Source organism: Drosophila subobscura, chromosome U (genome assembly GCF_008121235.1).
Source record: "Drosophila subobscura isolate 14011-0131.10 chromosome U, UCBerk_Dsub_1.0, whole genome shotgun sequence".
In the NCBI taxonomy this organism is placed as follows: Eukaryota; Metazoa; Arthropoda; class Insecta; order Diptera; family Drosophilidae; genus Drosophila; species Drosophila subobscura.
In genome coordinates this window covers 23,260,315-23,283,524 of record NC_048534.1, presented here as the reverse complement: position 1 = coordinate 23,283,524, position 23,210 = coordinate 23,260,315, and the positions used below count along the sequence as shown (strand labels likewise).

At 50.1% G+C, this 23,210-nt stretch overlaps 7 protein-coding genes across 11 annotated transcripts; 3 read left to right on the top strand and 4 right to left on the bottom strand.

The window, feature by feature from the left end:
• Positions 1–116: 116 nt before the first annotated feature.
• On the bottom strand, positions 117–6,509 carry LOC117900817 (serine/threonine-protein phosphatase 1 regulatory subunit 10). Of its 4 annotated transcripts, XM_034811312.1 has the most exons (7): positions 5,637–5,859; positions 5,351–5,576; positions 5,173–5,270; positions 4,828–5,102; positions 4,390–4,730; positions 3,414–4,359; positions 117–2,269 (listed from the first exon to the last, which is right to left on the bottom strand). In XM_034811312.1, exons 2-7 carry the CDS (start codon positions 5,351–5,353, stop codon positions 576–578), a joined length of 3,357 nt encoding a protein of 1,118 aa, XP_034667203.1. In that variant the 5' UTR covers positions 5,354–5,576; positions 5,637–5,859; the 3' UTR covers positions 117–575. The 4 variants fall into 4 exon arrangements, with proteins under 4 accessions (XP_034667203.1, XP_034667202.1, XP_034667201.1 ...); XM_034811311.1 differs by lacking the exon at positions 5,637–5,859 and adding an exon at positions 6,420–6,509 and having other exon boundaries at positions 3,414–4,730; XM_034811310.1 differs by having other exon boundaries at positions 3,414–4,730; positions 5,637–5,858.
• Positions 1,045–17,470, bottom strand: LOC117900824. Its single transcript, XM_034811331.1, has 4 exons — positions 15,632–17,470; positions 14,981–15,574; positions 14,651–14,918; positions 1,045–1,060 (listed from the first exon to the last, which is right to left on the bottom strand). The coding sequence occupies exons 1-3, from the start codon at positions 15,718–15,720 to the stop codon at positions 14,651–14,653; spliced, it is 951 nt and encodes a 316-aa protein (XP_034667222.1). The 5' UTR covers positions 15,721–17,470; the 3' UTR covers positions 1,045–1,060.
• LOC117900821 (KRR1 small subunit processome component homolog) lies at positions 7,228–8,427 on the top strand. Its single transcript, XM_034811328.1, has one exon. The coding sequence runs from the start codon at positions 7,302–7,304 to the stop codon at positions 8,328–8,330; it is 1,029 nt and encodes a 342-aa protein (XP_034667219.1). The 5' UTR covers positions 7,228–7,301; the 3' UTR covers positions 8,331–8,427.
• LOC117900818 (epidermal growth factor receptor kinase substrate 8-like protein 1) lies at positions 8,596–14,320 on the top strand. Of its 2 annotated transcripts, none has more exons than XM_034811314.1 (6): positions 8,596–8,902; positions 11,334–11,723; positions 11,783–11,926; positions 11,987–13,606; positions 13,665–13,850; positions 13,923–14,320. In XM_034811314.1, the coding sequence occupies exons 2-6, from the start codon at positions 11,379–11,381 to the stop codon at positions 14,013–14,015; spliced, it is 2,388 nt and encodes a 795-aa protein (XP_034667205.1). In that variant the 5' UTR covers positions 8,596–8,902; positions 11,334–11,378; the 3' UTR covers positions 14,016–14,320. The 2 variants fall into 2 exon arrangements, with proteins under 2 accessions (XP_034667205.1, XP_034667207.1); XM_034811316.1 differs by lacking the exon at positions 8,596–8,902 and adding an exon at positions 10,082–10,106.
• Positions 17,471–19,184: 1,714 nt separating the features above from the next.
• Positions 19,185–19,926, bottom strand: LOC117900826. Its single transcript, XM_034811334.1, has 3 exons — positions 19,772–19,926; positions 19,592–19,715; positions 19,185–19,538 (listed from the first exon to the last, which is right to left on the bottom strand). The coding sequence occupies exons 1-3, from the start codon at positions 19,843–19,845 to the stop codon at positions 19,299–19,301; spliced, it is 438 nt and encodes a 145-aa protein (XP_034667225.1). The 5' UTR covers positions 19,846–19,926; the 3' UTR covers positions 19,185–19,298.
• A 215-nt stretch (positions 19,927–20,141) lies between these two features.
• On the bottom strand, positions 20,142–21,738 carry LOC117900823 (probable serine hydrolase). The gene is made up of 3 exons (XM_034811330.1): positions 21,550–21,738; positions 21,282–21,359; positions 20,142–21,134 (listed from the first exon to the last, which is right to left on the bottom strand). The coding sequence occupies exons 1-3, from the start codon at positions 21,623–21,625 to the stop codon at positions 20,296–20,298; spliced, it is 993 nt and encodes a 330-aa protein (XP_034667221.1). The 5' UTR covers positions 21,626–21,738; the 3' UTR covers positions 20,142–20,295.
• A 42-nt stretch (positions 21,739–21,780) lies between these two features.
• Positions 21,781–23,166, top strand: LOC117900822 (WW domain-binding protein 4). Its single transcript, XM_034811329.1, has 4 exons — positions 21,781–21,904; positions 21,963–22,035; positions 22,091–22,821; positions 22,881–23,166. Coding segments are annotated over exons 1-4 (1,026 nt in total). The 5' UTR covers positions 21,781–21,902; the 3' UTR covers positions 23,101–23,166.
• Positions 23,167–23,210: the final 44 nt, after the last annotated feature.

Sequence of the window (23,210 nt, the reverse complement as noted above, 5' to 3'; positions counted from 1 at the left end):
TGAAACTGACACGGGAAATTACAGAATGAATTACAGAAATGTGTGCCGCGCGGAAGCCGCACAAGTTTCAGGTTAAGTGCAAGCCCCCAGGTGGTTGGGCCAGAAATCGATTTGTGTTGAATTCATCATATGACTTGGTCTTTAATTGTATAGCTATAAATGTGCTCTTACAGCTAAGGATAGTTATGGTTCTCGTAAAATGTTTTGGGGGCGTAAAAAAATTCAATGCGAATCGAACGATCTCTCACGATAAGTACAAAGTAACAATATCTTGTCCCGGTGCTGCTCTAAGACTAAACAACTTAAGGATACAGAAAACCTACATAAGCTACCGACATATACCAGATACATACACTTAATATAAGATATAAATATGTACAAAGCTAACAATAACTAATTATATGGGGCGTGGCAGCGTCCAGCAGGCCAGCAGGCCAGAGCTGGCTGCAGTCTTCAGTGGCTTCGGCTTCAGCGGCAGCCTCTTCTCTTATATTGCAAATATCGCAGTTGTGTTTGTGTTAGCTCCTCGAGATCTACGCAAATGAATCTTCCTGGGAAGATTCGAGCTGCTGCTCCTACATGCGCTTGTTCTGCGGATGCACGTACTTGCAGGATTTGCCCATTTTGCAGTGTCCCCGCATGAACTGCTTGCAGACGCCCGTGTTGCCGCCTCGATTGGAGCCAGAGCCCGCTGTGCGCCAATTTCCGCCAGAGTTCTCTTGGAAGTTGTTGCCACCGCTCCGCCAGTTGCCGCCACCGCCGCCGCCTCCATTGTTCTTATTTCGATTGTTGTTGTTGTTCCGTGGTCCGCCACCATTGGGCATGGGACCCAGGCCGGGGCCGGGACCCATTGGGCCATTCGGACTGCTGTTCATCATCGGTCCCATGGGTCCATTCGGACTGTTGTTCATCATGGGTCCCATGGGGCCATTGGGACTGTTGTGCATCATGGGTCCAGGGCCAGGTCCGTTCATCATCATCGGATTGAATCCTTGGTTGAATGGCTGCGGTGGCCCCGACGCATAGGGCGGACCGCCGGGGCTGCCAAACTGATTTCCCATGTAGTTCTGTGGCGGCATTCCGCCCATGTTCATGTCCATTCCAACCGGGCCCATGGGCCCGACAGGACCCACAGTGGCTCCCATTTGGTTCTGCCAGATGGGCGGGCCAATTGGTCCGGGCACTGGGACGGGTCCTTGCATTGGCATCTGCTGATTGGGCGGCATATTTCCGCCGTTTGGCATAAAGTTATTGGCAAACGGCTGGAAGGGATTGTTGGTCAACATATTGGGTGGCCCGCCATGTCCCGGGCCCATCATCACGCTGTCATTGTAGGGGATGTCGGGGCCGCCGATGCCACTGGGCCCATAGCCTTTGGGCTCGGGCCAGGTGAGGTCGCTGTAGTCGTTGACAGCATCGGGATTGCCGGTGAGATCATCCACCGGGATGACGGGAATGTCGTGGGCAAAGTGTGGCTCCAGTTCCGCCTCGGCAGCGCTGTCCGGAATCATGTCCGTGGAGAAGTAGAGCGCTCGCAGCGTTGTTGCCTCGCGTTCGGCCTGCACGTGCCGCTGCTTGGAGAGATTGCCGTGTGGAATGTTGATCACATTGTCCACCTCGATGAGCGGTCGCCACTCCATTTGCGGCTGCATGGAGTCATCGAAGCCACGCCGGGAAATGTTCATCGCGTCGCGTTCGCTGTATCGCTCCATGTTCTTCATCTCGGTGAAGGTTTGCTTGGTCACGTTCACCCGCTCGGAGAGGTCCACCTCGAAGAAGCGTATCTGTGTGAGCTTATCCTCCGGCTGCCAGGTGAGCTTCTTCTTGGGGCCCTTGCGGCGGTGCAGCATCAGCACTCCGGGTGGGCCATCAGGGCCGCAACCCGGGCCCGGCTTTCTGGGCTCCTCGGGCGTATCGTCAGCGCCATCAGAGTTGGCGTCGGCGCTCTCGCCGGCCGCCTTCTCCTTCTGCACCTTTTGCTCAATGTCCTCCTTGACCCGCTTCAAGGGTATGTCATCGTCATCCGCATCGGCGGAGCCATTGGGCGAACTCGAGCGACCCTCGTCGTTCTCCTTGGTGCTGTCGTCCGACTTTTCGTCTCCCTTCGACTCGTCCAGCGTGTCCTGGTAGAACTTCAGCGGTGCCAATGGCGCATCCTTGTCCGTGGGCGAGTTGGCCGACTGTGTGCGCTTGCGCTTCACCACCTTCTTTGGCTCGATGCTCGCTGCCAGTGCGTCCGAGAATAGATTTGTCTCCACAAGCGTTGAAACTGCAAAGCAAAATTATGATAATTAAAAGATTACAGAAAAGGGTTTTAATGGTTTATGGGTTATGGTTTAATTCTGTCGTTCTGTACAATTGGTGGTTTTTTTCGCTACAAATCCTACCTACGGTATGCCCCGCACAATAACAAATGCCTTGCAGTGAGCTGTCCTCACAGACGTGTGTGCTGAAACGACGCATCGTGTACAATGCTTTTTTTTTGTTGTGACTTTTGTTGCCTTATCTATCGAATTGACAGCTGAAGCAAGGCCAGCCCCGTACACAGTTGACACTGTAATGACCACAGTGATCGCAGGGTGGAGCTGGGGACAGTGGCAAGCGCCTGCTCAGTTCTCAAAAATTGTTAGCACCAGGAAGACGGGCGACACACACACACACACACACGCACACACTCGAACCAATTGCAAATCAGAGCCCATGGATCTGACGAGTGGTGCGCCTGCCTGTCGTCTGGCTATCAAGAACCGCCAGCTCAAGTTAACATTGTCTTTGGGTTTTGTTGTTTTCGTTCAATGCAATTTTTATTCATATAGAAAAAATATATTTTTTCTAATGGAAAATCGTTTTTTATTTGTATTGTGGCTGGCAAAGAGAATCTACATACCTTTCTTAAAAGCTTAAACCTAAAGCAGTAACGAGTACGTTTAAAGAGATTTTCTTGTTCATATACTTAACACCTGACCCAGTCTTTCGTCTTCGGCTGATGCGCATGCGCAGTGACGCCGCAGCAGCAGCAACCAGCGTCCGGCCAGGGCATTCGCATCCATCAACCGACGTATCCAACACACACTTTGATTTAATCTTTAAAATATTCCAACACTGGAGGATCAGTCGTCGCTGAGCCACAAGCCACGAGTAGATAGCCAATTAATTGTGCAATGCACCCAAAATTTGTTTCTGCTTTTATCTTCTGTTCGAGAGAAGCCTGAACTCAGTCCAATTGTGTGTCCCCCCAGCTAAAATTAAACACCTTCAATGGGGAGTAGATACTACAGAAAATACGATTTTCTGATGGACAAAAAAAATAGAATATTTGTAACAAAAACCACCAATGTACGACACGACCTGTGAATAAACGCTGAGAGAAAAAACAGGCATTAGTAAGGTAGTACGGAATGGTAGATGCTTACTCTTTTTTGGAGCAATCAGCTTGGCTGCTCCAGGGCGCTCGACGTGGCCCGTAACAATGCTCATGTCTATCTTTGGCTTCTTCTCCGTCGGCGAGTCTCGCGGTGGTGGTGAGGGTCTCTTCACGACGGGAGATATCAATGCTGATGGCGTCGGTACGGTGGATGTGGGCTTCTTCAGGCCCTTGCGTGAGGGTGGAGGCGGCGCCTCTTCGTTTAGTCCGTGCGATCGGAATTTCGACTGATACGTCTTCACGGTGGCCGCCTTGTCAGTGTCCCGTCTGATTTCTATCGATATCGATGCCTTTCGGGACATGATGGGTATCGATCGGGGCTTTTGAGGCTCACTCTCGGCCTTTTCCCTTTTGTCTACTGCACTCGAGGCCGGTGAATGGGCCGGGGATAGAGCTGAGGCTGGCGGGGGCATAAGCTTATTGTCTTTATCTTGCTTCGTTGCCGTCGACGAGGACTTGTCCTTCTCCTTGTCGCGACTGCGATCTTTGGACGAGCTCGAGCTCGAGGAGGAGGAACTCGACGACGACGATGAAGAGGACTTTGACGACTTGTGCTTATTCGAAGAGGATGACGAAGAGGATGAGCTACTGCGCTCCTTATCTTTGCTGGAGCTAGAACCAGAGCTTGAGCGAGACTTGTCTTTGTCACGGTGCTTGTCGCTAGAACTCGAACTCCGATGAGACGAAGAGGACGAGGAGCTCTTTGACGAGCTCTTCGATGTTGAGGAGGAGGACGACGACGACTTATGGCTAGATGAGGACGACCTGTGACTGGACGAAGACTTTCTATCCTTCTCACGATCTTTCTCAGACCGTTTACTCTTGTCCCGGGCGCTCTTATGCTTCTTATTATCAACCTCCTCCCCGGATTTAACCTCTGTTGAATAACTATCATCTAAACTTGATTTTTTCGAACTCTGGAGACTGGCACTTGTCTCAGGACATTTGCTGCTCTTAACACCAGCCTCAGATGGCTGCGTGGAACCATCATTGTCATCATTATTCATATCATCTGTGTCCAAGTGCTCCACTGGGTTCCATTTTATGGTTATGCTGTTGTGGTTGTTGCTATTTTGGGCCGAGGCAATGGAGTAGTTCATGGTCACCGGCGTTCCTGCACTATCCGTGCTGTCCGACGACGAGGCAGAGTCCCCCGTACCAGTGGCCGGATCCGTCGCCGTGGCCGCAGTCACCCCGATCTGGGGCGGAATGGCAGGCACCGCCGTCGCCGCTGCCGCACCACTCGAGTTCTCAGTCACAATCTTCAGCCATTGTTCGACCAGCCGCTTGGCTAGAATGCGAACACCTGGAAAGTTGACCGAAACAGTAATAAGTAATCCCTTCCAGGTACGAGCAGAGCACAGGTATATCGAGACAGGGGGAATCAATAGACTGTAACTTACCTTCATTGCCGCCATCTTTGCACAGACCCTTGACCAGAACGGGTGCCGAGTTGATCTTCAATCTGTGCACATCCACTGGGGAAAGCAGAAGTAATTCGAGAATCTCCTGCACCAGGGGCCAGTTCATAGCACGAATGGAGTCATTCAGCCAACTGTAGACCAAAGACCATCCGCCCGAGGCCATGAAGTCCCCCAGCAGCTCCGTCTTGGTTGATTTTAAAATTTGAACGTAAACGCACTTGGAAACCAACTTCTTTGAATATTTCTGCATGAGTCTGGGAAAATTTTGGAAAAAAAATTGATTAGATTGGCGCTAGAGGGCGCTTTGTAACGCTCACAACTTACCCTGCTATGCGCTTCACCTCCATGGCACTTAAGATGCCACCATTGTTGTCTAGGAGCACCCGTAGGCACCTCAATAACTGCAATGGCACTATTCGCGGCTTTAAACGCAAATATAAATTAAACCAAAAAAAGTTAGTAAAAGTTGGGCGGATTCCCTCTACTGCAGCCGTAAACTCACCATTTTTCCTCTCTATAGTATCAAAAAACACGAAACGGGTGGCAACACTGTACCACAGCAACTGCTCTACTGCCGTCTCTCTCTCTCACACGCGCGACGATTTGTTCATGCGTGCGCCTATCAACGATTGTGTTGTTGTGGGTGTGTGCTTGACTAATGCATACAATTTGTCCACAGATTACGTAATTCCATTTAATAACAGCTCTTAAAGCCTTGTGGGGTATATCTAGAATAGTAAAAACACCGTACTGAGTATAAATTCGAATACTTGAATTGAGTATCGTACAATTCCACTTTCTAAACTGCAAAGATGCTACAATATGTGCCTCCTTCAGAGGCCACCAAATGTGAATGCGAGAAATCAATATTGCATAAAATCAATATCTCCTAAGGCTTTTTATTTAGTTATATTGCTGAGCTAAATTGCTTAGCATTTAAAAATCTTTTTTTCATGTGTTCTACGACGAAAATGAGAAACGTGCTTCGCGCTTGAAGATACACTGAGTGGCGCCTATCGACTGCCACCAATCGATAATTGGCCAATGCAACCCTGCACGCCAAGACTACCAACTCGGTTTTATCTATCTCAGAGAGCTAAAGATTATGAACATGTAAAATGTTTTAATTTTTTTATGCACAAATGTTTCTTGATTGAAGTTTCCTGCGTTCGTACGATCGAAAAGTGAGGGGGAAAGCTACTTTTTCTCGCCCGACTATTTTCTCATAGACAAGTTGGCAGCACCGTGCCACGACACAAAGACGTTCAATGACGCCATATTGATTTTCACGTTTTTCTTTTCACACTGCGCAATAAAACGCAACCAAATGAAATCCAACAAAAATGCGTTTTTATAGCAATATGATTACAATGTTAGCCACTCCGTTATGTTTTTCTGCAGCAATTAGCCTTTGCCGAGCGTATATCAGATATCAGTTTTATGCAAATTTCGTATGAACAACACGTCCACGCCCCAAATAGTTATGACTTGGCGACTTTCTCCGCAGACACTTCAGTAGTTTTATTTAAGCCTACCAGAAAATAAATTACAAGATTTTATATCGTCCTTACAGTTTTTTCTTTTCTTGGTTTTTCGACGAATTAGCGGAAAAAAACTCCTTGCGTGCGCTATGGTATACAGAATTTGGTGAGTGTGACCGCGGAGTCATCGATCAAAGATACCGCAAAACCCTACATATACCTTCTCATTTTTTAAATATACTGTAATCTTAAATAATTTGCCTCGATTTTACAGTTCTACTTGAAATTATTAGCTAGTTTGGAATCTCAGCGCTAAGACTATAATTTTATCCTATTGATCCACGAATCTTCCATAAGATTGGCTACTTTTCACGACTTCCTTTCCTTGGAATGTTTCCAATATAATTTTAAAACTAAAAAGGTCAACAAAACAACAAATCCAATGAAATTTACGTACATATGTGACAATATGTTGCTCGTCAATTTTCCTTTTGGCATTTGTCCACCCTATTTCAATTATTATTAAAATTTCGTTTTCAAAACAGCTCTCAGAAATGAATAAAGACTTTATGTTATTTTGCCATGCTTTTAACCTTTTCATATGTTTTCTATGTGTATATAGACCAAGATATATACCATTGAACGAAGATTACATCCCATAAGTATACCTTATTAGATTTACACCAAAATGAACCCACACAAATTTCACAGCTCTCCGTAGTTGAATTGTAGTATATTTGGGCAAAGATGGATCACAAGGAGAATTTCCAAACAGTTTTATATTCCACTTTACACTCCAGAGGTAGGCCATGTTTAAATAGAGGTCGCTAGGTGGGTTAAGTATGCTTGTTTCCTCGGTATGTTAAAATGGTATGTTTTGGTATATTTCTGAGGGTCACTTTCCTGAAACAAAACAAGCGTGCGTTTGGCAAATTTCAACCTGTGAATAACAAATAAAAGAAATTGCTAATAATGAGTGACAGCGAAGAAGAGACAAAGCAGAATACGGATCCAGTGGACAATGCCTGGTCGTTAAAGATTCCCGCCTTCAGGCAGGAGGACAATCCCCACGGCATGGTGGAGGAGAGCTCCTTTGCCACGCTCTTTCCCAAATACCGCGAGAAGTACCTGAGGGAAGTGTGGCCGCTGGTGGAGCAATGTGTTTCCGAGCACCAGCTGAAGGCGGAGCTGGATCTGGTCGAGGGAAGCATGGTGGTGAAGACGACCCGCAAGACATGGGACCCGTACATCATCATCAAAGCGCGCGACATGATCAAGCTGATGGCTCGCAGTGTGCCATTCGAGCAGGCCAAACGCGTGCTACAGGATGACATCGGCTGTGACATAATCAAGATTGGAAATCTGGTCCACAAAAAGGAGAAGTTTGTGAAGCGACGACAGCGACTGATCGGACCAAATGGCGCCACACTCAAGTCGATCGAGTTGCTCACCGACTGCTACGTTCTTGTGCAGGGCAACACTGTGTCCGCTCTGGGGCCTTACAAGGGTCTGCAACAGGTGCGCGACATTGTGCTAGAGACGATGAACAACGTGCATCCCATCTACAACATCAAAGCGCTGATGATTAAGCGCGAGCTGATGAAGGACCCCAAACTGGCCAACGAGGACTGGTCCCGCTTCTTGCCGAAGTTCAAGAACAAGAACATAAGCAAACGCAAGCAGCCGAAGGCCAAGAAGCCCAAGAAGGAGTACACACCCTTCCCGCCGTCCCAGCCGGAGAGCAAAATCGACAAGCAGCTGGCATCTGGTGAATACTTCCTCAACCAGGAGCAGAAACAGGCGAAGCGGCACCAGGAGCGCAGTGCCAAGCAGGCGGATGCGGCCAAGAAGCAGGACGAGCGTCGCAACAAGGACTTTGTGCCACCCACAGAAGAGGCTCCTAGTCGCAAGCGGCAAGCAGAGGACAGCTCCAGCAGCAAGGTGGATGTCAAGGCTCTCAAGGCGAAGCTGGTCAAGGCAAACAAGAAGTCCAAGAGCTGATGTGTGCGTTTGTGTGTGTGAGAGCCTTCTATTAGTTGTAGTTATTGCTAGAAAATCCTTAAATAAAAAAAGAACCCTGTAATTCCAGTGCAACGTTGTAAGAGATCTCTCAGCGACCGCAGTCACATGCTCAATTCTCTCCTGAGAGCGAGTTTCCCTCTCTTTCTCTCTCGCTCTCTATTAGCCGCAGCAAGCAAGCATTTCGAGGCTTAGCTCTTGCCTCAGCCAACAACTGGCTGTGCTGTGCTGGCCAAGTTAGTTTTTTTTTTTTCAGTCAGAAACACGAAACACGTCGGCCACAACGGACAACGCTCGCGTGTGTTTCAGACGTCCACAAACAACAACGACGTTGCGGGGTTATTGTTATTTGTACATTTGCTTTGAAGAGGAAATCGTAGACGAGGTGAGACGCGGAGCAGCGCGGGAGACGGCGACAGTTTGTAGGGAAGCGGCGGTAGTGGAAGAATTAAAAAGAACGAAAGAAAGCCGACTCGAATATAAAAATCGAAGAACGTCGAGAAAGCACGGCACTAACCACAAGCCAGAGCAGGACGGAACGAGGAGGAAGACAGGTAACAAAAAAAGAAGAAGAGTAGAGTGCGATGGATACGCAAGCCCAGTTACAGTTAGTTTTTTATGTTTGAATTAAAATAATAATAAAAGGCAGTGAAAAATGCCCGAGTGAGCCCTCGCCCTGTGCGTGTCCCTTCTCCCATCTGTGATCATCGCTTGAAAAAAGAAACCAGTTAAAAATACTAGGGGAACGTGACAACGAAATTCGAATTCGTGCTAATTAGAAAAAGAATGCGCAAAGTGAGAGGATGAAGTGGAGAGGTGATATCTAAATGCTAAAAGAGAGATATGAATGTGTATACATGTGTGTGTGTGTGTGTTTGTGTGGCTGTGTGTTAAGGGAATACCTACTGTATATCAGTGGGGTAAATGCGGTCAATTAGAATAAATATGCCTACACGGGTGTGCATACATGTACATATGTATGCACATATGTGTGCATGATTCAATGAATTAGTGAATGAATTGTGAACAAAAAGCATTGAAAATCAATACGAAACCTGCCGCCGCTCCCAGTTTGTATATCCACACACACACACAAATTGAGAGGCCATGCCATTTACCTGTGTGGAAGCGAGTGTGTGTGTGTGTGGAAAAGACTCGTAAAAATATCAACAGAGCTGGAGAAAAACAGGTGGAAAAGAAAGCTTAAAAAATGCGGTCGGTCAAAAAGTAAAGTTGCAGCAGACGCTGCGACGGCGAGGGTGATGGGAGGTGGAAAATGACGGAGACAAATATCAGCAGCCGAGTTACCTTTTCAAGTCGTACGTCTCGCACACACATGCACACAAGAGAGACTCACAGTTACACAGGTACACTCCGTTTGTCCGCCTGCCACGCATGCGCTGGACAGAGATGGCAATAGTGCTTGTTGAGCGCTGTGCTTGCCTGTTGCTCCGGGGTGTCGGTGTCGATGTCTCCCCATTTGTAACCGAGCCGTGAGTCTCACTTGGCTCTCAAGCTTGTTTTTCACACAGCGCCATTTACCTTCGCCCAAGCCCCCAGTCGCGGCCCCCACCAAGCATTTGAGATAAAAACCAACCACCAGCGGCCCATGCCATGGACAGGGGCTTATCTAAATTTGTCCTGTCCTCTACATACTGCTGCCCTGCCGCCTGAACTATTTGAAAAATTACTTCCCATCCCAGGCGGCCAAGTGATAAACAAGCCAAAAAGTCGACCAGCTGCTCCCCCGCTATGAGTGTAATTGTTTTTGTTACTGTTTCTCTATCTCGGAATATGTGTGTGCGGGGGCTTATCACGTCTTAATTAATTATCTCCACCTGAATGCCGGCCGACTATTACTAAGTATTTGCTTAAGACGTACGGCCCCGCATCGCGATCAAAGTTGATTTATGCAAGTGCGATCCACAGCGGGCACTTTCGCTGTTATGTGCGATCATTTTTATCGCCTGGTTTCGTCATTCCATTCCATTCCGTTCCATTCCCTCTGCCTCCTCGCTGGCTGCTGTAAGTCAACATCAGTTTGTCAAATATCTCGCAGATGATGCAATATGCCAAGTGCTGTGATATCTCCACACAAACATTGAGTAAATATAGCAGCCCAGTGTCAGCAGAGTTGATCCCGTCGCATATCATTTCATTCCTTTAGTTGACACAACAAACTGTAAATACATAAATATGTACATACATACATATGTATGTACATACACACATATCAAGAGTACAGCAATCTGAGGGAATGTTCTAGCTTGTTTAGGACTCTTACTGTTGTTTTGCTTCCGCAAATATATTCTTTGTTGCCTTTTAAAAACTTTCCATTCCACCTGCAGCAGAACACCAAAAATTTGTATTCCACCTTGGCCCGCCCATTCCGCCCCTGTTAGATTGGTATGCGACGCTGGCGTCGCTGCCTTAGTCGGCGCCAGAGCCCAGCCTAAGCCGTCAGCGGAAAAGTAGTTGTTTCTGCTGTCACTTGAGTCGCGCTGAGGGAGCGGCTGAGAGTGCTTGTGAGCGAGACTGAGACCGAGAGCGACAGCGAGAGAGAGAGAGAGAGAGCGTTTGCAAATCCGCGTTTGTGTGTGTGTGTTTTTGCAGGTGTGTTCATTTGCAAAGCTGTTGAGAGTGGGTCGGAGAGCGGCTCGAAGGGGACAGGCAATCAGCTAGCTATGATGAGGGAGGGGAGTAGCGCGCGATTTTTGAATTCCAAAGCTGAGGCTGCGGCTGGAGGCCGCGACGCTGAGGCTGCGAGGCAAAATGTTAAAGTTTGAGAATAATTGTGGCCGATTGTGGTGTGGCCTGGCCATGTGTGGAGCGTGCGGGGAGTGTTTGGCAGTGTGTGTGGAAGTGTGGAATGCGGTCTGAGTCAGCGTTTGTTGGCTGCGCAATAGCAGGCAGAGGGGCGTGCCAGAGGGGAGTCTCTCCTCAGTCAGATCTTGCTAACCGATCCGATCGTTTGTTTCCTTGCAGACGGTCCTGAACGCGCTTTTTGGCTAGCATTAACCACAACACAGAATGGTCAATCATCATTCGAATGGCGGCGGCAGTGCTGGGAACAGCAGCGGCAGCCTGCGAGGCGGTGGGGGCGGAGGAGCCCACGGCGGCGGCGACTACTCGGGCGATGATCGCAGTGGCGGCGGCGAGGAGCGTGAGCGTTTGGACGGTGATCTGCACGACAAGCCCACCTACCTGCTGGAGCATCTGGCCACCTTCACCGTGAACAAGGAGTCGGGCATTGTGTACCCAGCGGATGGCATGCGCCGCCTGCTACAGCTGGAGAAGACCACGGGCATTTGGTCGCAGAAGATGCAGCTCTGCCTCGACTACCAGTGGGTGCTCATCATGGACTACGAAACGGGGGTAGGCACACTCCAACAATAACCCTTGAGTGTAATCCTCATTGAATTCATTTCCTGCAGAACATCATTGAGCGTTTCCCGGCGTCACTCGTGCAGGAGCCCACGGCATTCACCTCCAACGATGCCATGGAGCTGTACAACAACATTCTCGTTTTCATTGTATCCGGCGGCGGTGGTTCCCGCTCCGAGATGCACATATTCCAGGTAGGATAACGACTTAGCTTTCGCTTGAGTTCCTTCTAATTCTCTCCATAATCTCTCCAGTCACAAAGCGTGTCCGCTGTCCATTTGGTGGAGGATCTGAAGCAGCTGCGCAGCGGCAAGATGATCACACAGCAGCGCGGGGCGACGCCCACGCAGTCGGCAGGTGCCTCCGGCATGGCCATGATGATGAGCAAGACCTCCTCCTCGTCCTCCCACAGTCGGGCCGAGCTGCATCAGCAGCGGGAGCAGCGTGGCGAACGGGAGAGAGACAGGGAACGCGAACGGGACAGGGACAGGGAGCGAGAGCGGGAGCGGGAGCGGGAGAGTCACCATCACAACATGCACCAAAGGAGCAGCGTGGAGCAGTACGGCATGCGAGGCGGCGGAGCCGTGACCGAAGTGGACCTCGGCCACAACGGCGAGACGGACTCGGAGCATGGCGGCGTCAACGAGCGCGACGAGACGAGCTCCACCTCCAGCGAGAAGTACGAGCGGGACGTGGCCGTGCTCAATCATTGCTTCGACGACATTGAGAAGTTCATAGCGCGACTGCAGCACGCGGCTGCCGCTTCGAGAGAGCTGGAGCGGCGTAGGCGGAATCGGAAGTCAAAGAAGCGTGACCCGGGAGAGGGTCTGCTGACGCTACGGACGCGGCCGCCACACGAGAAGGAGTTCGTGGATATATTCGCCAAATTCAAGCTGTCGTTCAACCTGCTGGCCAAGCTGAAGGCGCACATCCACGACCCGAATGCCCCCGAGCTGGTGCACTTCCTGTTCACCCCACTGGCCCTCATTGTGGAGGCATCGAGCGACACCTACTACGAGTCGCAGCTGCCGGCGAGAGTTGTCAATCCGCTGCTAACGCGCGAGGCCATCAATCTGCTCATCAACTGCGTCACCAGCAAGGAGACGGAGCTGTGGCGTTCCCTCGGCGATGCCTGGGTCATACCGCGTGACCAGTGGAAGGACGACGTTGGCTCCTATCACCCTGTCTTCCTCGATGGCTGGTCGCCCGACTACCTGATCAACGATGAGCTGGAGCCCACATCCCCGCCAGCGCATGTCAGCAAGCGGCGTCTCGAGGTACAGGCCGGTCCCGGCCATGGCTCTGGACTGAATGGTCGCGGGCCGCCCGGCGGCGGCGTCTACGATGACTACGACACTGGCAACGGCATGGCCATGGCCATGGGCATGGGCATCGAGAAGTACACCATCCACCATGGAAACGATCGGGAGCGGGACAGGGACAGGGAGAGAGAGCGCGATCGTGACAGGGATCGTGCGGGTGCCATCAGTGCCTCAGACTTTAATACCCGCAGCGAGCTGTCCTTCGACTCCATTGAGCGGGGCGGCGCAGCGGGTGGCCATGGCCCAGGACCCGGGGCAGGACCCACACTGAGCGCCATTACCGCTGGCCTGCAGAATCTTCACACGCGAGACTCCCGCGGCGGCAACGGAGGAGGAGGAGCAGGCGGTGGTGGCGCCTATGGCGCAGGTGCTGGAACTGCCTCCGAGCTGTCGGTGGCTGGTGGCAGGGCGACCAATGTCAGCGATGACCAAATGCTCGAGTCCTGGCTGGAGGATCTGCAAACGGGCGGCTCCAAAATTGTGCTGGTCACGTATCCGCGCACGGCCAACAACGACAAGGAGCTCAGCGTGATGCGAGGCGAATACCTGGAGGTTAGGCATAGAAAATCTTCCTCAAATGAAAATCTTTACTAAGAATAACTCTCTGCAGATCCTCGATGACACGCGAAAGTGGTGGAAGGCGCGCAACATGCGCGGCCAGGTGGCCCATGTCCCGCACACGATTGTCACGCCCTTCAACTATGGTGACGGCGATGGAGCCCAGTACTATGGCCAGCCGGTGCAGCAGCAGCAGCCACTGCCGCAGGGCGGTCCTGCGAGCAAGTCCCGGCCAGGGGTAAGCCAATCGATAAGCAATTCCTCACTCTATCGATAAATAATAGTATCGATAAACGATTTTTGTGCGTAGGACAACACTGGAATGGAACAGCGCTCACCAGACCCCACGGACATGATGCGCAGCAAGCATCTGGGGAAGAAGGGCGAGTTTCGTTACTTCTAGAAACGATATATAAATAGACACCACACACACGCATATATACACACACACACACAGACACAGACAGCACATGGATATATATTCGTTAGTGAGAATTAGAGAGAGTGGAGAACAGGCATCCCAATCGTCCACTTCCAAGCCCAACCCCGACCGCAAATTAAAGAATATTAAACCGTAAGACTAACCTAAGTTCAGCCCCACAGATTGGAGTTGCGGCTGGATATATATTCATAGCTAAAGCTGGAGAGCTGCTGGAGAGGCGCAGGCAATAAATTGTTTTAATAAAACCATATCCAAAGGATCCCCTAGAAAAGTGTTTTGAAATGAGCGCGCAGAGCGGAGAGGACTGGATTGTGGCAGTAAATATTCTAAGCTCGGAATCTTCAATGAATCCTGAATCAATTCCACAGATAAATCGTGTCAGAATTTGTTTTATTTGTTAAGTGTTAATGAGCGGAGGAAGTAGACACTTTCAACGATCGAAAACATATCCAAAGAGTAAGTTAGTTCCCCGATCATAGATGTATAATCGTTTGTTGACTTTGATTTATTTGAATGCTCACAAGAAGAAGTTTAACTGGTGCTCTACAGAAATGTCAAAGCCAACGAACAGATCTCTTCCACTGCTCTCGTGCCAGCTAGATAATGGACAGCTTCTCCACGCGTGACAACAACGGCGAGTCCGAGTGGTATTCCAGGCTCCTCACGGCAAAGTCGCCCACATCATTGGTAAAACACTTCAGCGTAGAGATGGAGAAAGGGCGCACTGGGAAGTTGTAGTACGTAAAGTACTGCCCGTTGACGGCAATGAGAAAAGCGCGATCGCCGAGGCCAAAGGCAATCTTGAAGAGTTTGCCACGCACAAAGGGGAACTCGCCCTCGGTCTCCTCGTCGTCGCTGGCAAAGCTGAAAGAAAGGGAAAAGGGAAAGGTAATCCCTAAAAGTGATAGAAATAGAGGGATGCCCACCTGTTGTCCTCGCGTTGGTAGCTCCTGGAAACGGTCGTCCTGTCAAAGTTCACCTGAAAGCGAAGCACGGTGCGTCCGGTGTCGTTGCACTGAAAGCAAATGGAGAACTCCGTGGTGGGTGGACCCTTGGCAATACACTCCATGGCCACAACAGTGCCCGTCTCGTAGCGGCGGGGCACATCACTCTGGAAGGCAATGCGATCGGGGCACATGAGGGTGCGAGGGAAGACCAGTGGGAAGAGCATGCGGTGATGGAACTGCGTGATCTTCTCGAAGTCGCCATAGGCCCGCACGTAATTGATTTGCTTGGGGAACTTGACAAACTCAAAGGATCCGTACAGCTGATCGTTCACGTAGATCTCGAAGCAGCGCTGGAGCACGGCCACGCGGAAGGTGAAGCTCTGGCCGGGTATCAGGGGATTCTTGGGCCCGTCGCTCTTCCAGTTCTTGGAGATTTCCTCCTGCTGCCAACCCTCGCCGGGCTGGAACATGCTGCGAATGATCTGGCCCTCACGGAAGTTGGCCTCGATCTTCAGGTAGACCGTTTCGCTCTCGTTCTTCTCGTTGACATTGTCCGTGAGGTCCAGCGAGATTCTGTAAAGAGTTCGATCTGTGATCTGGCTGGCAAAGTGTACAGAATCTGTTGCCTACTTATTGGGATGCGGCTTGACGCGTCCACTGACAACGAGCACATGCCCGAAGGGCACCTCCGTTAGCACCTTTGCCTTCCACACGTTCATCACAGCTCAGCGACTCCAATGCAACTGATTCAGAGAGGCACATAGAGCTCGAGCCAGAGCAGGACACGTCTTATGCGATGTTATGCTAATGGAATCGCTCGCCGCTTCATTCCTTCATTTATTTATTGTGATTATGTAAAGGGCAGGAGTGCTGGAGGGCAGCCAGGCAGCAAAACAACGGCATGAAATGAGGAATTACCTGCAGCCGCATGCAAACTTGACGTGGATGTGGACGTGGTAAGGTTACCCCCACGCCCACACCCTTATAACCCGTTCGTTTGTTCGTTCCAATCGAATCCCATTCAACCCCTGGATTCAATCCGAAGCGACCCCAACTGCCTGACATGAGACGAGACGAGTCGAGACGAGAACCTTGCGCGCTTATTTATTTGATTCAATCCTTGCCTTTGTAACCCATAACTGTCATCCTCAAGTTCTTTTCACGGTTGTTGTCACGCCCCCGACCTGTTCATTTGTTGCTAGTTACAGTCCGCCTCCTCCTGGCGCTTGTCATACCCTCGGAGTCGTAAATTTTAAGGGTATATTTGTGTTTATCAAAGCTCTTAGCTCTCTCTCCAGTTACACATAAAATCGTAACATAAATAGCTTCATATTTCCTGGCTTTCTGGCAATATGAGACCTTCATTTGAGATCTTTGTTTGTATTATTGGGAAACATTTTCCAGGAAATCTCTCTAGCGGTTTCGTTTGGCTCAAAATTGTTGACTTCTTGCCATTGTTTTCCATTGTGTTGTTGCGTGTCTTGGGTGAAATAAAACAAGGCAAAAACAATTGATTCCCTGTCTAAAGTTTTTGCATTTGCAGTAAAGTGCGACTCGGAGCTGGAGCTAGAGCTGGAGCTGGAGCAGGGCACTCATCCAGTCAAAAAGGTAAATTCATTTCTTTTGACATTCCTTGGCATATTCGCTAAAGTTCTGACTCTGTCTACATCTCGTACTTGTACGCCTTCACTTTTAGACCAATGACATCGACATCTCCACGAAGCGGCGCTGCTCATCCCTCAGCCTGACTACGTGGCCCTGCCTCTCCGTGTCGCTTGCACCTGATCGAATTTGGCCCAAGTCTTTGACACTCAGTCTCTCTGTTTCAGTTTTAGTTTCTGTTTGCTGATTGCGTTTCACCTTGGCACACTCCGCTCCAGCCACGAGAGAAGGTGCCTGGCTACGCCTGCTACCGCCTGGCAAATTGCTAATTGGTTAGTTATGGCTCCACCGAGAGGAGCTCCCGGTGTGACCTTGCCACCCACACACGACCCGAATGAGAGCTAATGAAGTAATCGTGTCGATTTCAACTTTAATTTCCGGTTGTCACTCCAACTGATAACTCGAGCAAGGTTTGTGTGTGTACGTTGCACAATTATCAGTTCTCAGTTTTTAGTTTTTTCAGTTTTTACTTTTCCTTACCCTCCCCCTGCGCCACGTTGCCTGCTACCTGGGCAACCCCACCAAAGAGCGAGCGAGTGTGCGGCGGCTTCTCCGCGTTCTTATCTCAGTTTCTACTTCTGGTTGGAGAGCTCCCATTCCACCATATCGAATCGGTTCGAGTCGAGCGACGACACGTCTACACAAATCAGATTTTACAGTCGTGGGACCCACAAATCGTACAAGCAATATAACGATAATGGGTTTATGGCTCCAACCAGACGACCCACGCCAGCAGCAGACGAAGACGTAGCCGAGAGCCAAAAGCCGAAAGCTAAACAGTAGCCGAAGATCGGGAGTCGGCAGACCGGCAAACCCACCACCAATTTCGGCATGGGCAGGGGACTTCCATTGGCTTCTGTTCTGCAGGTGGCTTCAGGCGTTCGGTTTAGCGCGAATTCTTAGAGTGGGAGTGGGTAGCAGGGAGTGGGGGTAGCAGGGCGTGCAGTATCAGTGTCATTATCAACATCAATCCACTCGATGAAAGGCCAACAATTGTGCAATTTCAGATTGATTAAGGCAGAGACCCAAGGCATACCCATAACGATCCCTCAACTTTCCATTCAGATCGATGACGATGCATGACGTTGACAAGTTGGATTTGAACTCCGAGCCGAGCACGCGTCTCCTGTCGAGTCCCTGGCTCTGCCCACCCACGTGGCGTTTACTTGAGGCGTGAAAATAACTTAAGCCAAACGAACAAACTTTTTGCAATTGCGTTCACAGTTTGCATTCCCCTGGCCCAAGTAATTCGCTGCCTCATATGGGTGGGTGGGGTGGACTGTGGCCTGTTGGATGCACTGCATCTTCGTCTCTGTGTTACACGTTGGCACCAGCCACTGAGCGAGCACTGAAACGCGCACTGATCGTGATCGATCCTCTCTTTTTTTTGTGGAGGAGTACAGCTGGGAGCACTATGCACTTGTCGCGTATCGAAACGTTACTGAATGGTTGGTTTTGACGATGAAGTTTAAAACGTCAGCGCTGCCTGGTGCCTGGCCCACGAAGTGCCCGACGATCGGCCGAACCTCCGATATCGCTCACCCACCGAAGGCTCCGAAGTGATGGAGGGAGAAGGCCCCACACAGAAACAGAAACAGAAACCGAATGGCAAACAAATAAATATATGAAATATTGAACGGCATAAATGTGGAGCAAAAGTGGTTAATATTTTTGTAGATACGGGTACAGGTAAGGGTGTGGGTACACACGGGGTGCTGTGTGCTGTGTGAGTGCGTGTTGTCTTTGTATTGGCCATTAAAAAACAGTTCCACTCGCTCTGTTGCTCTTGTTTCCACTGCTGTCAACGTAGCCGCAAAAAGAAAATGAAATGGCCTACAATTTGTCTCAATAGATTCCATTTTCCCATTCCCATTCCCATTTGCTCTTATCAGCAGCAGCAGCAGGTAGTGGGTAGGCTGAGGACCAGGTCAGGCGCATACATCCCCCATCAATGTGTGTGACACCTGACAACTTCAACGATTGTTTGCTCAAGCGATCGGTTACCCCTCCCTGCCACGTTTTCCATTGTCAGAGAGAGAGAGAGAGAGAGTCAGACCAGACTTTTGCCTTATCAACGGACAGGCGAACATGTTGAGAAAAGTCATAATTTTCTTTGATGTTTGCACGAGCCGGAGTGTCATTAATTGATTTATTACTAAAGTTGATTGTCATGTTACTGTCTTTGTCTCTCTCTCCTTTGGTCTCTTGTCCGTTCTCTGCCCGATTTGGGGGATGTCCAACTAATTACGTATGTATATGGCCAACTAATTGGGTAAAGTGTTTGCTTTGCCACTTGCTCGGCTGTGTCCTCTACAATGTGACCCCCGAGCAACACTTTGTCTGCGGCCCAATTTCCCAGTCCCTGCAGTGTAAATTCCATTTCCAATTCTTGTTTAAAGTAAGCACCACCCACGTTTTGTACTCCAATTCCCGGTTCCCGGTCATGTGTGCTCACATTTCGAGCGTATTTATTCAGCTTGGAAAACTGAGACGCACGCAGAGACAGTACAGCACAAACACCTTTTGGTGTGCACATAGCCATAGCTGTTGTGCGAGTATATATATTTTATATATATCTACTTAATATCAGTCATCTACAGCTAGAGTTGTATATACTCCTATGTAAGCCAGACTCTCAGTTGTCAGCACATTGTGACGTCTGCTTCTTGCCGCTTCCTTTGCCGCTGGCCTCGAATACATTCTGCATGACCAGCTCGTATAGGTTTTGCTCCTCCTCTGCCTCGTTGGCCTCTTCATTCGTTGCCTGCAGTGACTCCAGCTCCTTTCTGTAGTTTACTAGCGCCTGCTGCAGCAGTTTCTCCACCGGCGAGTAGGTAATGCGTGACCGCAGACGAGCCTTGGCCAGTTCCAGCGACTTTAGAGGGAGATTTCATTAGTAGTTAAACGAGAAAGCATAATCCAACGCACCTTAAGTGTGTTTGTGTTCCTTAGCAGCGCCTCTTCGTAGGACAGCACCTTGGGTGGCGGCGGATGTATCGATATCTTGGCCAGCTTCTCGTTCTCGCGCTCCAGCTTCAGCTCCTCCGCCTGGCTGCAGAAAAACATTAATAAAATAGTGTTCCCACATGGAAGCCTACTGCTGCTTACACTTTCTCCAGTTTCTGATCGATTTCCGACTCCAGTGCCATATATTTCTCATTAATTTCCTTTATAAGGTCCATTGTGGCGTTCAAAGGCAAAATAAAAAGTGTAAACAAATGAGTAACCAAGCAACGGTAAATGTGATGCTCAGTCGGAGCTGCCAGATATATGGAAACAGGTGGATGCACTAACTATCGATATCGGAAACCTGTGTGGCCTTACAGTTACGCGCCAAGATTTGAATTCTCCCTTCAGTTGTTATTAGTGGTGATAGTTGGCAGTAAAGTGCTGCAAAGCGCACAAATAATCGAATATTCAGAAACTCCGAAAAGGAAGCAAGTTTTTAAATCCACATTGATTCAACGAAAAAATGTAATTTGCCTATTAGTTTTGGGTTTTTATTAAATGTGTTACTCTACGTCTAAGTCCACACAATACCTTTGATCTGTTACTTCATCACAATCCAGTGGAATTAATCTACAATTAGCCTCCTACTTAATTAAGCACTGCTCCCCCCTCCGTTGCGGGTCCTACTGGTCGCGCAGGAAATGGTTTATGTGCGATGCGACACGCTCCGGCGTGACCAGATGCAGGTGATGGGTGCCAGGTACTTCCACATAGACCACATGGGCAGCGTGCTCTTTGAGGGTGGCTATCACATCCGCATAGACCTGGGGCGTCTCGAACTTCATGCCGGGCGTGCCGCGTATGTTGAGCACCTTGCAGCGTATCTGCCTGGCATAGGCCAGTGTCTGCTCCGCGGTGAACATGCCCAGCAGGCTCACCTTGAGCCGCAGATCTCGCGCAAAGAGATAACCATCCTTGGTGGGATTGTGGCGCATGCCCCGCTGCATCAGGATCTTCACCGAGGCCTCGTCGACGGAGCCATCATAGGCGTCCAGCACCAGTTTGATCATCTCGTCGTACGAGTAGCAGGGCTGCTTGCTCTCCGGCAACGACTCATAGTCGAGGAATTTGTCCAGCGCCTTGCCGGTGCCCTCGGCAATCCGCTGGATGCCGCGCACCGTCGGCCCGGCAATGTCAATGTTGATCAGCTTGGCCACCTCCTCGGGGAAGCTGGCGGCGTACATGAACGTCAGCGCTCCGCCCAGTGAGTGGCCCAGCAGGGTGACATTCTTCCAGTTGTACTTGCGCACGATGCGGCGGATGAGGCAGATGCCATCCCAGAAAATGAAGTACTGCATGCCCTGGGGATAGTGCGTCGACTTGCCGTGGCCGGGCAAATCGATGGCCAGCACAGCGCTGTCAGCCGGCAGCAGGGGGCACAGCCTGTCGAAGCTTCCGCAATTGTCCTGCCAGCCATGCAGAGCGATTATGGGCTGTCTATTGCGCGAGCCCCACCACTTGCCTGGGGGAGAAATTACGTTTGATTACTCGCTGCGTCATGGTGAAATCACGTCAATGGCAGATGCTATGGGCCGATGGTTCCGGACCGTAGATAAGCCGAGCCAGACGTCTGGACGGTGTGTGTGAGTCACACTCCACGCGCACTTACCTGCCACAGTGCCCCACGGTACATCGATTTCGAACTCCTCCCAGCTGTCCGCGCCCAGCAGTTCCTCCACGACGCCATCTGAAACGCGAGCAGACATTGCACGTAACAAAAAACAATTTTTAGCACTTGCAAAACAAACAGCTGCGCAGAGCAGGCGCTGAGATGGCGAAACAGTTTCGGTGAAATCGTGTTGTGTCTGTTGCGCCAGGTGAGAGAGCGCTAGCTAGACTTTGGACCACAGGTCAGACTTGAAAGGTACCACACTCACTTGTCTTTGACGTCGCCGCCAGCCCCAGAGCCGACGATGTCAGTGACGTTGTTGTTGCCAGTCGTGCTTGTGCCATGGTCAAGATTCAGATGGTGTCGTTTCCCGTGTACGTACTTGTTGTGCAGGCAGAGGCTGACGCTGGTGCACGGCGACTAGCTGCAGAGCGACTAACGAATAGCGACCAACTAAATATAATCAATGTTTTAGCCGCGCGTCGTCGAGTAGATATTCGATTGTCGTTATCGACTAGTTTCAACCGGGTGGCAGCTCTGCACTCAGTTTGTTTTGCTTTTGCGTTGCTTAAAAAAACTCGAATTTAATTAATTTCAGCAGAATACGCCTCTTAAATCATCATGTAAGTGTTATAATATGTACCATGTTTTGTGCAAACACTCACCCAATCCCATTCGCAGGACGGAATTCTGGAAATCAAACGAGCGCAAGTACTGCGACTTCTGCAAGTGCTGGCTGAGCGACAACAAAGCGGTAAGTACTGCGATATGTCCGCTAATGGATGTCCTACTAATCAGAACTCTTACAGAGCATCGCATTCCACGAGGATGGCAAGCGACACAAGCTAAATGTGGCCAAGCGGATCACGGACATAAGCCGCAGCAGCGAAAAGTCAGAACGGGAACGCCTGAAGATGGATGCGGACATACGCAAGATGGAGGAGGCGGCCATGAAGTCATATGCCCAGGATATACACGGCCGAGCGGACATGACAGCGCGCTCCATCAACACTGTGATGAGTGCGGTGGCTGCCTCGGGCAGTAGTGGATCCCGCGGTGGAGCAAACGCCCCGGGAAGGGGCAGGCAGGTAGATCCCATGCGTTTGGAGGGCTACTCTGACGAGGAGGAGGATAATCGACGCGTGACAGTGAGCAAGGTGGGTGCGGAGCCCGTTGTGCCCGATGCCTCGCTATGGGTAGAGGGAAAGTCGGATGAGGGTCACACCTACTACTGGAACGTGAAGACGAACGAGTCCGTGTGGAAGCCACCCAAGGAAGGATACCTATCCTACGAGGAGTATGAACGCATCAATCAGCTGGCCATCGACCAGCAAGAAATATCCCAGGAGAAGGAATCGCTACGGTTTCGAGCCAATGCCGATGAAGAAGTGGCCCGCGTTAACCGAGAGCGCCTGAAGGCCTTCCGAAAACCAGAGACTGCCAAGGAGAAGAAGCAAAAGGAGGAGAAAAGGCTGGAGTTCAAGACTGAAGAGGAGGCGGCCACCAAGGAGATTGGCCAATGGCAGACAGTGGAAGTCAAGTACGTCGATCGGTTTACTTTCGCATGGAAATTTGACTTTATGTATTTGTTTTTTGCAGAGCCCCCGAAGAGCCCATCGACTGGGAGCTGCCCCAGACCGACTACTATGTACCTCCTCCTGTGGTGTCCACGAACAGCGAGCCCGAACCACCGGTTAAGCGCTTTAGGGAGAAGACCATTTCCGGCCTGGACGGTGAGGCCGCAGCCAGTGTACCTTCAACATTCAAAAAACGCAAATTCGCCAACAAGGGCAACGCGCGAAAGCGTTTAGATGACTAAAAACGTTAGACAATATGTAGTTCATAAAATTGATTATAAATAATGGTTCCAAATTCAGATTTTAAATGTGCTTTTAGTGATTTCTTACCAACTCAAGTTTTCATGTGGTA